The sequence below is a fragment of the Protobothrops mucrosquamatus genome, unplaced genomic scaffold (assembly GCF_001527695.2).
Source record: "Protobothrops mucrosquamatus isolate PMUCROS unplaced genomic scaffold, P.Mucros_1.0 scaffold963, whole genome shotgun sequence".
Taxonomy (NCBI): domain Eukaryota; kingdom Metazoa; phylum Chordata; class Lepidosauria; order Squamata; family Viperidae; genus Protobothrops; species Protobothrops mucrosquamatus.
Genome location: NW_015387207.1, coordinates 306,359 through 322,347, shown reverse-complemented (window position 1 = coordinate 322,347; position 15,989 = coordinate 306,359). Strand labels below are relative to the sequence as shown.

Here is a 15,989-nt window from a genome sequence, read left to right as displayed (position 1 = left end):
TTAGTAAGACCACATTTGGAATACTGCATCCAGTTTTGGTCACCACGATGTAAAAAAGATGCTGAGACTCTAGAAAGAGTACAGAGAAGAGCAACAAAGATGATTAGGGGACTGGAGGCTAAAACATATAAGGAACGGTTGCTGGAATTGGGTATGTGTAGTTTAATGAAGAGAAGGACGAGGGGGGACATGATAGCAGCCTTCCAATATCTCAGGGGCTGCCACAAAGAAGAGGGAGTCAAGCCATTCTCCAAAGCGCCTGAAGGCAGGACAAGAAGCAAAGGATGGAAACTGATCAAGGAGAGAAGCAACTTAGAACTAAAGAGAAACTTCCTGACAATTAGAACAATTAACCAATGGAACAACTTGCCTCCAGAAGTGGTGAATGCTCCAACACTGGAAGCTTTTAAGAAGAGACTGGACAGCCATTTGTCTGAAATGGTTTAGGGTTTCCTGCCTGAGCAGGGGGTTGGACTAGATGACCTCCAAGGTCCCTTCCAACTTTATTATTATTATTATTATTATTATTATTATTATTATTATTATTATTATTATTATTATTATTATTATTATTATTATTATCTCATGTAATCTATAGAGGGGGGGTGCTCAGTCCTGGGATTGCATGGTCCCTAGAAGTCCTCCTTATCTTAGGACATCTGAAGGCTCCTTCAAGATAAAGTTTGAAGTGCCCCATAACTAGCAAAACAGGTTTCCTTGGATCCTGTGAGAAAGATGATAGGAAAATATTTACCCTCTGCAATAACTGATCAACAGAAACAGTCTGCAGGTCGCTGAAGGAAAGATATGATCCAGGGACAGCCAAGTAGGGCAGACGTAAGTGGAGATCAGCAGCTAATAATAAAAACCCATTTCCCAAGCTGGTTTATATAATCTGATAATTTTCCTCTCCTCTCCACTACCACGCCTGAAAGCCAATTTGCAAAACAGGTGAGTTCCTTCTCCTCCTCCTTCTTCTCCTTCTTCTCCTCCTTCTTCTCCTTCTCCTCCTCCTCCTCTTCCTTTTTCTCAGGGAGGGAGATACAGAGGGTTGGACTAGAACAGGGCTTTTCAACCAGTGGTACGGGTACCACCTGTGGTACATTGGCACATGGCAGGTGGTACACGACCATCCTAGAAAAGTGGTAGCGGGGGAGGGGAATGAGCTGAACTGGTGGTAGCACCGCACAAGCCTGACTGAGAGATGGCTGGAGCTGCAGGGCTGTCAGGGCTCAGTGGAAGCGACAGGATCAGTGCCAGGCTCCAGCTGGAGCTCACCGCTGATCCTGGTGCTTCTGCTGAGTCCAGAAGAAGCGCCAATCAGCTGGAATGTTGCAGCATCTCCAGGGTTTTTTGATTTACATTCAGATGCTTGGCAACTGATTCATATTTATGATGGTCACAGTGTCCCAGGGTCATGTGAAGTGACCAAAACCTGCTGCAACCACCCAGCAGACGGGGGGAATAAGAACCAAACACCCCCCCACCCCACCCCCGCTGCCAATCCTCAACAGAAATCCTCACAACAATGAAAACCTCGGACAGGAGGAAGAGCGCGGCCGGGCGGGCAGGCAGGTGTCTTGCTCGGCTGTGGCTTGGGGGACACTTTTTTCAGTGCCGTTGTAACTTCGAACAGTCACTAAGCGAACTGTTGTAAGTCGAGGACTACCTGTACTTTATCAAGTTTTTGACCCCTTGCTAGGCGACTGGTGGTACTCGGATGTTGCCATATCCTAAAAGTGGTACAGTGGGTGAAAAGGTTGAAAAGCCCTGGATTAGAAGACCTCCAAGTTCCCTTCCAGCTCTATTCTGATTAACTGAAACAATAAAGCCAGATAGGTGCATCGGAAACAGCCTCTTCAGTCCTCACCAGGACAGGTCAGACAAGCCATCACACACAAAAAGCCATCACATGCTCCACTTCCTGACATCAAAAATGCTGACAGTATGACCTGGTTTGATAATTAAATGTTTGCAAGAAAAAAAAAAGCAAAGTTCATTGAACATCAAGATCCTAACAATCAACCTTGAGCTGCTCATATTCTCAACTGTTGCTTTTATTTGAGCCAAAGGTCATCTTTCGTTATTGATTTGGTTTTATTTCCTGCTCTGTTTTTATGTTATTTCATATCATATTATTGTTAGCTAACTTGGCTACTGTTTAATCATGGGAAGCGANCTCTCTCTCTCTCTCTCCCTCTCTCCCTTGTCCAGGCACTTCCCAGAAGTCAAAAACTGATTTCAAGGCAATTAACCAGTGGAACAACCTGCCTCCAGAAGCGGTGAATGCTCCAACACTGGAAGTTTTCAAGAAGAGACCGGACAGTCATTTGTCTGAAATAGTAGAGGGTTTCCTGCCTGAGCAGGGGGTTGGACTAGATGACCTTCCAAGGTCCCTTCCAGCTCTATTCTGATTGATTGACTGTGTGCCTCTTCATCTGCCAAGAGATTCGCAGGGCAGGCTTTCCGGAGCAAATGCCCAGGGATTCCATGTTAGCAATACAGTATATTGGGGGGGGGGGGGTGTCCCACTTGCAGTAACTGGTTGTGGGCCCATTGCTTATTCCAAAGGAAATTTCAAGCAGGGATCACGACAGATCAAAAAGAGTGAAATCCCTCACCAATAACTCTGGTTTGTCACTTGCTGAAAAGCATGTGCTGGGTCAGAGATTGCTTGTTTCTGATACGCACGAGGACTGCTTAAATTTTATCCTACTTGAATGTCACTAATCGCCGTAGCAAATTGAGGTAATTGCATAATTGCATTTCATAAGTACACTAAACACAGCAACACAGACAGGCTAGGATTGTATAACATACTAGGCTAAAACAGGGCTGTCATTCATTCTGCTCCCGGAACTCAGCCACTGGGTTTAGCAGGAGTTAAGTGTGCCTTGTGCTCTCCAGTTATAATGTTCTTGTATGCTTTGGGGTGTTTGTGTGTGTGTATGTGTTTTATATAACCTTAGACTAATGAACCCAGCCCATGGACATTTTCTTTGTTTTCAATCATTTGTTGCTGTTGTTGTTAGTTGCGAAGTTGTGTCCGACCCGTCGTGATCCCATGGACAACGTTCCTCCAGGCCTTCCTGTCCTCTACCATCTTCTGGAGTCCATTTCAGCTCACGCCTACTGCTTCAGTGACTCCATCCAGCCACCTCCTTCTCTGCCATCCCCTTCTTCTCTTGCCCTCCATCTTTCCCAGCATTAGGCTCTTCTCCAGTGAGTCCTTCCTTCTCATTAGGTGGCCAAAGGACTTGAGACTCAACTTCAGGATCTGGCCTTCTAAAGAGCGGTCGGGGTTGATCTCCTCTAGGACTGACCGGTTTGATCGCCTTGCAGTCCAGGGGACTCGCAGGAGTCTTCTCCAGCACCAGAGTTCAAAGGCCTCAATTCTTTGGCGCTCAGCCTTTCTTATGGTCCAACTTTCACTAGGACTCCGAGGTCCCTCTCACTGTTTGTTTGTTTGTTTGTTTGTTTGTTTGTTTATATACCGCCCTATCTCCCTTACGGGACTCAATAGTTACTACTATTGAGCAAGGTACCCCCTATACTATACCTGTACATTTGGTTTTTCTTGCCTAAATGTAGAATCTTTCCCCTTAACCCCATCTCAAAAAAAAAAATAAAACAAAGTTGACAAATAAATAGAACTTGTCTCCAGGAGAAAGACGTTACCAATTCTCAGAGAGAATGGCAGAGGGGGCAGTTTCCCAGGACAGCTCCACATGAATGGTCTTCAAAAGAGGCAACAAGTTCGTCATGCACCAGATGGACATCTGTTCAAAGCAGCATTATGAGCGAGTCCACACGCCAGCTATTCTTGCTAGCTCTGGTCTGACAATGGATATGACTACTCCCGATGCCAGAAAAATAATCTGGATGTCTCAATGCAGAGAGATCATAAATCCTGGATGGTTTGCTCCATTGTCATTGAAGTGACATGAGATAATTCTATATTTAAGGCGGAAGGGGTGGGCAGTTTATCCTTAGACACATTCTTGTGGAGATAGTCATGCTTAATGCCCTCAAGAAAGGGACGGACATCGCTCCAGTGGGTTCTGTTCTTCTTCAGAACTCAGAACTTCACCAACCCTGCTCAGATTTTCCTCTAGTCCACTGGGATCCTAAGCACTTGGGAAATATTTTTCATCCTCAGATTGTTAAATCAAGGTACGTGATCTTCTCCCTTCTCAAATCTGTAACTTGCTTTGAAAGGTTGTTTGAGATCCTTCAGTTTTACTTTGTGTGAAATGATAGTTTGATAACTATCCCACCAGCTTAATTTTACAAAAACATTTTGTTCTGTTTTTTTCCTCTGCCTTAAGTTACTATGAAGAGGAATACAATTAAAAACAAAACATCCATTCTTTTATATTAGGCCCCAAATAGCTTATCTGTTTTAAATTTACTTCGTTTTATTATTTCTAAAATATGTTGCATTCCTTTATTTATCAATAAAGGTAGCCTGGGTGACAGTGAGATATTTCCATTACATCATATCAAATCATGGCCACATCTAACTGAATTCATGACTAAACCTTTCTCTTTTAGGTAAATGCAAAGTATAGCTTATAGGTTCTGATGCAACAGCAAACTGTGGTTTCCCATAAACAGGGACTGGGTATCCTAATTCCCATATGCAAGCATGATGAATATTAATGGGGCAAGTACTCATTTTTCTAACACCGCAGGTTGTCTACATACCAGTCTAATATTCTGGTCTCCATAATGGTATCATACGATCTCCAAAATACAATTTAAGGGGCAGTTTTTCCCTCTCATTTTAATCCATAAAGGTAAGATAAAGGCAACTGTATTCCTCAACTTACAATTATCGCTTAACGACCCTTTGAAATTTTGACACACCAGAACAGCTGCTTTACGGCCCACAAAGCACTTCTGGCCATCGTAAAATGTCATTACACACACACACACACAAACATACACACATACACACACACACTTATCAATCATGTGACTGCATTTTGGATGCCTGGCACCCAGACTGAATTTAGAACTGGTAGCTTTCCATTCTGTGATGTTTTTTGCCATTTTCTGGCATTTTTTGCCTGTTTCTGGCAAAACACATCCATTCAAAAGAATGGATTTGAACTTATGACTGCGGCATTTTCTTAATGACCATGAGGATTCATTTAACAACCGCTGCATAAATGTTGTAAAATTAGGTTCGATCATACAGATGCCTTGACTATAATGACTTAAGATCGGAAATTTAGTTCCAATTGTGGTTGTAAGTCAAGGACTACCTGTATAAATAGATATTATATTTCCTACTTCCCCAAATCTGAAAAAAGACAATAAGCAGAATATGGACTCTTCCTATTTTGTTTTTATACCTCTTAGGAGGCAAAACTGTGTAAAGTAGCTATTGACAATCCTCTCCTCTATAAATGTGTTTCATTGCCTTTGCTGTAAAGCCATCCAAGCTGGTGGCCGCCATTACATCTTGTGGTGATGAATTCCACAGGTCAAATTCCTCTTAGCTGTTCTAAATTTCCCCATAGCTTGGCTTTATTGAACTAATCTTGTATGAGAGAGAAAAGAGTATTTCTGCAGCAACTGATCAACAGAAATCTTTTATTTAAAATTACTACCATAATCCTGATAAGAATCTGCCAAATATATGCTTATTTATACTGTATATAACAATGGTGGTGAACCTATGGCACGGGTGCCAGAGGCGGCACTCAGAGCCCTCTCCGTGGGCACGCGCGCTGTCGCCCCAGTCCTAGGCCTTCAGCTGGATTTTATAAAACCTTTTCGCTTTAGGCCTCCGCCGCCGTGTGCAAAAAAAAAAAGGTTCAATCAATCAGTCAATTTCAACTTCTCGCGGGAAAAAAAATCTTGCAAAGTTGGAATTGATTGATTGAACTTTTTAGTCCCACCCAGTCTGCCGTTACCACTTCAGCCACGCCCACCCAATGGGCCACACCCAGCCAATGGGCCACACCCAGCCAATGGGCTACACCCACCTGGCACCCGATGATGCATAAGTGGGTTTTGGGTTGCAGTTTGGGCACTCGGTCTCTAAAAGGTTCGCTATCACTTGTATATAAAGTATGATTTGCAAACACAAAAATTTCCTGGGAAATAGAGGTGTGCAGATCATCAAGAAGGGAACTTGTTTTTGCATTGCAAACTCTTTTTGCAATTTTGAGATGTTTTGCGATTGGGATGGGCGATCCTTTTGTAAATTGGCATCAGAGGAACCGTACCCATAAAATAGGATGCCATCTTAAACTTTTCTGATTCCCCTCTCTCGAAACCCCAGCACAACCATTCCGGGCGCCCCTTCAGTGCCCGTTTGGGAGCAATGAAAAGAATTCTTTTTATCCTTTCTGTTTCAACTGGTGTTTGCAAAATCCTGGAGCATCTGTCTTCCGCCCACTCAGATCAGCCACCTGTTCAAAGGATGTGTTTGTACCTGCTGAGCGTCCCGTGCAGAATCTTTTCTCACCTTTGGCAAGTATCGGTTCAGGCGGGCAGAGAGACAGGCAGGGCCAAACCCATTGCATTTCCTTTTTCTGTTTTGCCCCGATGAAAAGAATTACGTCACTTTTGTAGCAAAAAAAAATCCTAGGTGAAATACAGCCGGGCTTCCTTACACAGACAATATTGTTGTGGAAGAAGTGTAAGGATTTTAGAACTAGGAGTTCAAGAACATCTCGTTCGTGGCATTTTGCAAAGGAAAAAAACTCTTCTCAGATGCCCTCTGATCCATTATGGCCTTTCTCTTGCAGCTCACGAGAACCAGAACATCTTAATAATATTCATTTGCATGCTGCTCTTCGTCTAATTGTTGTAAAAGAGTTTGCCACAATGCAATCACCATCCAACCAACAAAGCATTAAAATAATAGGATGAAATTCTCTTCTTCAGTCAGAAGCAAACACATTAAACTCAGGGGGAAAATGTATTCTGATATAGGTCTAATGGCAAAAAGCTCACCAACCAGGCGGGCCACATCAAGAACAGCTTGCTTAAGTAATGAAGAGAAGGACAAGGGGGGACATGATAGCAGTGTTCCAATATCTCAGGGGCTGCCCCAAAGAAGAGGGAGTCAAGCTATTCTCCAAAGCGCCTGAAGGCAGAACGAGAAGCAACAGATGGAAACTAATCAAGGAGAGAAGCAACCTAGAACTAAGGAGAAATTTCCTGACAGTGAGAACAATTAACCAGTGGAACAACCTGCCTCCAGAAGCTGTGAATGCTCCAACACTGGAAGTTTTTAAGAAGACACTGGACAGCCATTTGTCTGAAATGGTATAGGGTTTCCTGCCTGAGCAGGAGATTGGACTTGATGACCTCCAGGGTACCTTCCAACTTTATTATTATCATTATCATTATTATTGATCATCACACAGTCAGCCAGATGTTCAGACTGGATTTGTCATTTTTGTCTACCTATCGAGTCCTTCCTAAGGACCTGGGATAGGCAGATGTGGATGTTTGATGGTATTACAGATATCGTCGCAGGATGGAGGCGGTTCCTAGTAAGGCCGCCTTTTGCAATTGACTAATGGCGAATTTGTCAATGCCGATGGTGTTCAAGTGGTGCTCCAGTTGTTTTGGGATTGCACCCAAGGTGCCTATTACTATTGGTACTACCCTTGCTTGCTTTTGCCACAGTCTTTCTATTTCTATTTGTAGGTCTTTGTATTTTGTTATCTTCTCCAGTTCTTTCTTGTCTATTATTATTATTATTATTATTATTATTATTATTATTATTATTATTATTATTATTATTATTATTATTATTACTAGTATTATTTGTAACTCAGCCATCATTCATTGGTTGCACCACAAATTAGATCATCTTCACGGATTCAGTGGATATGCCAGGGTCTACCAACAAAATCTGACCATCCAAGCCATTATGATCCTATGTCAACACATCTATACCTTGAGATAGTCTTATAAGTCATTGGGCAACCTGCACAAATGACCTGAGAATAAGTATGGTGTGGCTCCAGTTGTGCACATTACATCACGGTTGTTCCAGTCCATGTTAACTGAAGTTGGCAAACCATCTTCTCCAAGTAGAGGGCATTGCAGTCACCTAACCCAAAGGTTCCTGAGATGTCCGTGTGTCCGCCTGTCCCTGACGCTCCTAGTCTGGACAAGGTTTCTCAGAAATCTTTGATACAGATGTTTATTGCTTCCTCCAGCCTGACCCTCACTTCACTTTGCAATAGTTCTCTTTCCTTAGCTGTTCCTCAACCTGTCAAAAACGCTCTGAATTTTGAATTTAAGAAAACAGTTGTTCATCTCTCTGTTGGATTCCTGAAGCTGGTCTTCGTGTCCTGAGCTTCACCAACGTAAGAGTGATAGAGACATGTGTGCTGAGTATTTTTTTGTTTCTTCACTGTAACACATGGGCTATTTTAAAACCTGTCAGTTGTGTTCAGGCGTAAACAGTTTATTAAAAGTCTTAGCCTGATTATGTTCCGATGAAAATTTACAAAATGTCTTCAGGTCCAATATGAGGCACGGCGTAAAACCAGATCTCCTTCAATAAAAGGAATATATAAAATATAGGAAAGGTTTTTTTAATAGATTTTTGAAATTATCAGTGTTATCATGTTCTCTCTTGTCCTGCTTCTTTTCAAAATCTTGTTCAGGGACCAGACTGTACTGTCTGTCATAATTATCCTATGTTTTCATATCACTTCTTTCATTATCATTTTTGCTTGCTAACAAATCAGTTAAAGAGAGAAAGAGAAAATAATTCCACTGTGATTTTCTTAAGGAAGCCCTTTGATTGGTTTACGTGTTCTGGCTAAGCCAGACAGGCTGATTTATATACTGCATTAGCTGGATTCACACAACATGCCAAAGTGGAGGTAAAAAAGTGTGTGATGGCTTTGCATAATGTGTGAACCCAACCAAGGTTTCTTGATAGGTAGTGAAGCAAAATCCCTCATGCCTATGAAGCCAAAATGTTTTATATATGTGAACTCAAATCAGATCGGTAAGATTCAGAAAACATTTTGAGGTTCCTAAGTTTTGATTCACATCTTTTACCAAATATTGTAAAAAGAGGGGGGGGGGAAATCACACTGTTGGATACATCAAAAGTTCACATATGTATAAAACATGACATTAAAAGAGAGCTTTCAAATTAAAAAAAAAAAAGGTTACACGTTTGACCAGATTCCTTCCTTCTACTAAACCAGTCATCTGTTCTCAAGATGTTGTTCTGTTTCTATTCCTGCCTTTCTGAAGATCTGGCTGCCCATGGGGTGGTCCAAAATATTTTGCTACTTGTCAGGCAAAAGCCAAGATTGTGCTGTTTCTGGGATACAGGGATGCTGACTGCCCTGGGTGGTCCAGAACAGGGCTTTTCAACCTTTTCACCCATTGTACCACTTTTAGGATATGGCAACATCCGAGTACCACCAGTCGCCTAGCATGGTGTCAAAAACTTGATGACCAAAAACAAAAAAAGGAAAAAAGTGATAAAGTACAGGTAGTCCTCAACTTACAACAGTTTGCTTAGTGACTGTTCAAAGTTACAATGGCACTGAAAAATGTGCCCCCCAAGCCACAGCTGAGCAAGACACCTGCCTGCCCGCCCAGCGGTGCTCTTCCTCCTGTCCGAGGTTTTCATTGTTGTGAGCATTTCTGTTGAGGATTGGCAGCGGGGGTGGGGTGGAGGGATGTTTGGTTTTTATTCCCCCTGTCTGCTGGGTGGTTGCAGCAGGTTTTGGTCACTTCATCTGACCCTGGGACACTGTGACCGTCATAAATATGAATCAGTGGCCAAGCATCTGAGTTTAAATCACAAGACCCTGGAGATGCTGCAACATTCCAGCTGATTGGCGCTTCTTCTGGGCTCAGCAGAAGCACCAGGATCAGCGCTGAGCTCCAGCTGGAGCCTGGCGCTGATCCTGGCGCTTCCACTGAGCCCTGACAGCCCCGAAGAAGCGCCAATCAGCTGGAAAGCGGCACTGATCCTGGTGCTTCTGCTGAGCCCTGACAGCCCTGCAGCTCCAGCCATCTCTCGCTCAGGCTTGTGCGGTGCTGCCACCGGTTCAGCTCATTCCCCTCCCCCGCTACCACTTTTCTAGGATGGTGGCGTACCACCTGCCAGGTGCCAATGTACCACAGGGGGTACCCGTACCACTGGTTGAAAAACCCTGGTCCAGAAGACCTCCAGCCTCAGTGCCTATTCCTACCACCTTACTCTTTCAGCATCTGGCTCTGTTTCAGACAGCATCACCAACCATGGCCTGATGCCCTCCTGTTCCCATCCAGATGTTCCACAATTTGCTACCCTTCCTTCCAGCTTCCCGAAGTGGTTGCTTCACCTTGTCAGATGCCAGAGTCAGTCCTGATCATTGGAAGCTACAAAAGATGGCTTCATTAATGCCTCAGTCACACTCATTGAGTGTGCAAGCTATCCCAAACAGCCAAGTTGGCTTGCTCTCCACATCACTTTACCACTGGTTTTCAAGATTTTGTTGCTAGATGTTACAACAATCAAGTAGCATTTGCGCAGCCTCTGTCATGCCTGTTTCTTTACCTGGCCTACATTGAAAGGCTGATATCCATCTTCAAAGCCTGCCAGAGTTTTCTGAAGAAAATCAAGCTAATATTATTTTGGGTTTCATTCAGATATATACGTTTGTCTCTGGACCAGTGGTGGCGAACCTATGGCACGGGTGCCAGAGGCGGCACTCAGAGCCCTCTCTGTGGGCACGTGCACCATTGCCCCAGTCCTAGGCCTTCAACTGGGTTTTATAAAACCTTTTCGCTTTAGGCCTCCGCTGCCGTGTGCAAAAAAAAAAGGTTCAATCAATCAGTCAATTTCAAGTTCTCGCGGGAAAAGAAAATCTTGCAAAGTTGGAATTGATTGACTGAACTTTTTAGTCCCACCCAGTCTGCCGTTACCACTGCAGCCACGCCCACCCAATTGTCAATGCCTACCCAATGGGCCACACCCAGGCAAAGGGCCACGCTCACCCGGCACCCTACGATGCATAAGTGGGTTTTGGGTTGTAGTTTGGGCACTCGGTCTCTAAAAGGTTCGCCATCACTGCTCTGGACTATATCATTTCTTCTCCAAGTTCCCCTTAGTGGTTCCTTCCTTCCTTTCCCCTCTAATGGTCCTTTATATCTTCACCAAGAGCATTTCTAAATTCCTTATGTGGGTGAAAGTTGATTCACAGAGTAGAGATTCAAGAGACAAATAAGTGGTGCAAAGTTTCCTGTTCACAATGAAGAGACCTATCTACTCAATGATTTCATCAGAAGGCTGTTAGGAAGAAAATCCGAAAGTTTCTGCTCCAATATAAATAAAGAGATAGAGGGATGGAGAGAGGATGAGAGCGGGAAAGAGAGAGGAAGAGGGAAAGGGAGGGAGAGAAGGAGGGAGGGAGATGGAGAGAGAGGAAAGGAGAGAGGGAGAGAGAGGGAGGAAGGGAAGGAGAGGTGAGGGAGGGAGGGAGGGGGAGGGAGAGAGAGGGAGGAAGGGAGAGAGAAAGTGAGGGAGAGGGAAAGAGGGAGGGAGAGGGAGAGAGAGGAAAGGAGAGAGGAGGAGAGAGGGAAGGAGGGAAGGAGAGGTGAGGGAGGGAGGGAGAGGGAGGGAGGGAGGGAGAAAGAGGGAGGGAAAGAGAAAGTGAGGGAGAGGGAAAGTGAGATGAAGGGAGGGAGGGAGAGGGAGGTTGAGGGAGGGAGGGAGAGAGAGAGAAAGTGGGGGAGAGGGAAAGGGAGAGAGGGAGGGAGGGAGGGAGGGAGAGAGAGAGGAAAGGAGAGGGAGAGAGAGGGAAGGAGGGAAGGAGAGGTGAGGGAGGGAGGGAGAGGGAGGGAGGGAGAGAGGAGAGGGAGGGAGGGAGAAAGGGAGGGAGAGGGAAAGAGGGAGATGAAGGGAGAGAGGGAGAGGGAGGGAGGGAGAGAAGAGAGAGAGAGATTCTAAATAATTCAGTTGCTGAAAATCTAATAAGCCCATCCAGACATTTCAATAAATCTTCCTAAACAGAACTCTGTGTAACACATTTTGAGAAAGAATTGCTTTAGGTTACTGCCAACAACACTGGCAGTACCAACACATGCTCTTTTCAAACAGAGGAATGGCAGAGTTCAGAAAAATAACTTCTGATGTCTGTTGAACAGCTGGCTTTTTTTTTTTGTCTCCTTCAAATCTGTTGTTGCCAGATTGTAGATTCCAAAACGGCCAACAGGCTGAGAGGAGTGAGTTCCCCCAAATCAGAGGTTCCTAAAAATTTTGCCCTCACACCTTCCTTTAGTGTAATCTTAATATACAGGCATCTCCAAAAATCCAAACACTGCAATGAACATACAGTAATTGAACTATGAAAACAGTGTAATGAAACTTTGGAAAAGGTGGATTTCAACATTTCTGTACACCTCACAATTTAGGAAACCCTGCGCTGTCGGTTACAGTTTTTAATAAAACGTATAGGGCAGGATTTTCCAAACCGTGACCTCCTTTGGAGAGGGGCAGAGGATAACAGAGTTGGAAGGGACCTTGGAGGTCTTCTAGTCCAACCCCCTGCTCAGACAGGAAAGCCCCATACCATTTCAGACAAATGGCTGTCCAAATTCTTCTTAAAATCCCTCCAGTGATGGAGCGGCCGCAACTTCTGAAGGCAAGTCATTCCACTGATTAATTGTTCTAACTATCAGGAAATTTCTCCTTAGTTCTAGAGAGAGTGTGTGGTGTGGGGTCCAAGGGAGGTGTGAAGGGCCTCTGTCTAGTTCTCAAACACCAGGCTGAATGGAGACCAGAGCAGATGGTGTGACCTCTCCAACTGTCTCCCAACCCCCAGGATGTTCTTGAAGAACTGTCAGGGCGATGCCCTTCTCTTCTCCTGTCCTGGCATTTGCCACCTGAGATGGTCACCTTGCTCTGCCCTATGTTTGAATCCTGCATTTGTCCCCAGCCACAGTGAGCTGGTTCCTAAAATTGTTTGGCAGGGTGGATGAATGTGTCTTTGGAAGGCTGCGTGCATTGAATCCCACAAGCATTTCAGCTGTGTCTAAATGGAGCCTGATCCCGGGGGGGGGAGGTGTATTGTAGCTTGTCTTTGGCAACCAACAGCATGAAATGGACATCGGCCAAGAGGAACTGCATTGTTTCTCTCCCTCTTTCTATCTTTAAGAAAGCAACTGACCTAATCCCATTTTCGTTCACCTCCCAGTTAGGCTTCTGAGAGTTTTCAAATATCGACAGGACCACAAATAAGCACTTGTTGCAGTTGTTAACCATTTCTTTCCTATTATTATTGTTGTTGTTGATGATGATGATGTTCTCTGCCAACAAAAGTGCCTATAGTCAAGGCCATGGTTTTCCCAGTTGCAATGTATGGATGTGAAAGTTGGACCATAAGAAAGGCTGAGCGCCAAAGAATGGAGGCCTTTGAACTATGGTGCTGGAGAAGACTCCTGCGAGTCTCCTGGACTGCAAGGCGATCCAACCGGTCGGTCCTAGAAGAGATCAACCCCGACTGCTCTTTAGAAGGCCAGATCCTGAAGTTGAAACTCAAATATTTTGGCCACCTAATGAGAAGGAAGGACTCACTGGAGAAGGGCCTGATGCTGGGAAAGATGGAGGACAAGAGAAGAAGGGGGCGACAGAGAATGAGGGGGCTGGATGGAGTCACTCAAGCAGGAGGCGTGAGCTTAAATGGACTCCAGAAGATGGTAGAGGACAGGAGGACCTGGAGGAACGTTGTCCATGGGGTCGCGATGGGTCGGACACGACTTTGCAATTAACAACAACAACAAATTCAGAGATGAAGAAAACTAAAAAAATATTCTTGTGAATAAAAACAGACTTTTCCCCTGCCCAAATGTGTGACAATATCAAACAAATGACCAGCTTTTTGCACTTTTTGAAAATTATTTTCTTGGGCTTCAAAAGAATGCAGAGGTTGAGCCTTCATGCTTAAGGGAATTTTCAGCTGGGCTTCCTTTTTTTTTTTTGAAGGATGGAAAGAAATGTACTCTACATGTTTACCTGCGAAGGGTTTAATGCACTTTATTTGATTCCATCTCTTCTCTGGATGAATGACGGAGCTGGGCATTTACTGGCCACATGCCCTTCCTGATGCCTACGTAGAGTTCACAGCAGATATTTTCTCTTTGCCCCCTGAGAGAGAAACATCTGTTGTTCAATCCTAGGCAACGACAGATGTTTTGCTGTCAGGGCACAAAGAGAAAATAACTGCTGCAAATAGGCATCAGGAAGGGTATCCCGCCAGTAAATGTGAGCATTCAGTCGCTCCGACTCTACCCTGGTAAAAGGCTTTGTTGTTGTTGTTAGTTGCGAAGTCATGTCCGACCCATCGCAACCCCATGGACAACGTTCCTCCAGGTCTTCCTGTCCTCCACCATCTGCTGGAGTCCATTTAAGCTCACGCCTACTGCTTCAGTGACTAAATCCAGCCACCTCCTTCTCTGTCGTCCCCTTCTTCTCTTGCCCTCAATCTTTCCCAGCATCAGGCTCTTCTCCAGGGAGTCCTTCCTTCTCATTAGATGGCCAAAGTACTTGAGTTTCAACTTCAGGATCTGACCTTCTAAAGAGCAGTCGGGGTTGATCTCCTCTAGGACTGACCGGTTTGATCGCCTTGCAGTCCAGGGGACTCGCAGGAGTCTTCTCCAGCACCAGAGTTCAAAGGCCTCAATTCTTTGGCACTCAATTTCTTAGGGTCCAACTTTCACAGCCCTACATTGCAACTGGGGAAACCATGGCCTTGACTATACGCACTTTTGTTGGCAGGGTGATGTCTCTGCTTTTGAGTATGCTGTCTAGATTTGCCATAGCTTTCCTCCCCAGGAGCAAGCGTCTTTTAATTTCTTGGCTGCAGTCCCCATCTGTGGCGATCTTGGAGGCCAGGAAAAATACATTGCAACTGGGAAAACCATGGCCTTGACTATACGCACTTTGGTTGGCAGGGTGATGTCTCTGCTTTTTAGAAAAGGCTTTACAGGGTTGTAAAAAGAAGGGGGGGAAGAATTCAATTCCTTCTCTTCTTCCTCCTCTCGTCTTCTTTTTCAGTTTTATTGAATGATTTGTTTGTTTGTTTGTTTTTAATATCTATGTCGCCCATCTCCCCTAGAAGGTGACTTTGGACTCTTGATGTTTTTTGGCAGACAGGAATCCTCTGATCTCCATCATGACAACCCACACCTTTTACCACCACAGTGAAGAGGAACAGAAGGCAGAGAGACATCGCGATTTGCAAATGACTTCACAGACAAGAAAGTCCAAGTTCAGAACCAGGTGAGTTTAGGAATTAAGAAAGTAACGGAATCCAGGTTGAGAGAAGGGATCTGAGACATATCTTGCATGATCCATTTAAAAGCTAGTGGCTGTATTCTCACAACCTGGTCAACTTCTTTGGTTAGTTTCTGTGAAAGCTTGTCTGTTGTGTAAACTCAGCTAATTTGGACAGGCTTTAATGTACAATACCTTGAAAATGAATATATTCACTGGGTTGAGTTTCCATAGCACAGGAAGCTACGAAAACCTAACCATAATCCAACTCAACGTATTATGCAAATGTATCTAGCACATCTTAATAATATTTAATAATCTTTAACCTGGCTACATGTCTTGTGTGAATAAAGCCACTGAACTCCTCTCACTAAGTCCCAAGTAAATGTGTCAAGCACCTTTATTTATTTATTTATTTATTTATTTTATTTATTTATTTATTTATTTATATTTAAACTTCTATGCCGCCCTTCTCCCCAGAGGGACTCAGGGCGGCTCACAGCATGTTAAAAAACAACACAAAAAAAAAAAACATTTCCCCTATAAAACCAATTAAAAAGCAAATATATTAATAGCTGTGTCATATTTAAAATCTTTGAAAATTTTTTTTAAAAATTATTCCCTATTTAAAATTCACCCTAGGTCAGTCCCGCTTGTTGAAAAAGCCATGTCTTGAGGGCGCGGCGGAAGGTTAGGAGATCCGGAATCGTCCGGATCTCGGGGG

At 44.1% G+C, this 15,989-nt stretch overlaps 1 protein-coding gene across 1 annotated transcript in view; it reads left to right on the top strand.

Annotated features, from left to right (window-relative positions):
- The first annotated feature begins 15,164 nt into the window (after window positions 1–15,164).
- MYOM3 (myomesin 3) overlaps window positions 15,165–15,989 on the top strand; it is a 56,858-nt gene continuing 56,033 nt past the window's right edge. Inside the window, exon 1 of the mRNA XM_015819663.1 lies at window positions 15,165–15,271. Coding sequence (XP_015675149.1) covers window positions 15,165–15,271 — 107 coding nt within the window. The remainder of the gene's footprint in view (window positions 15,272–15,989) is intronic.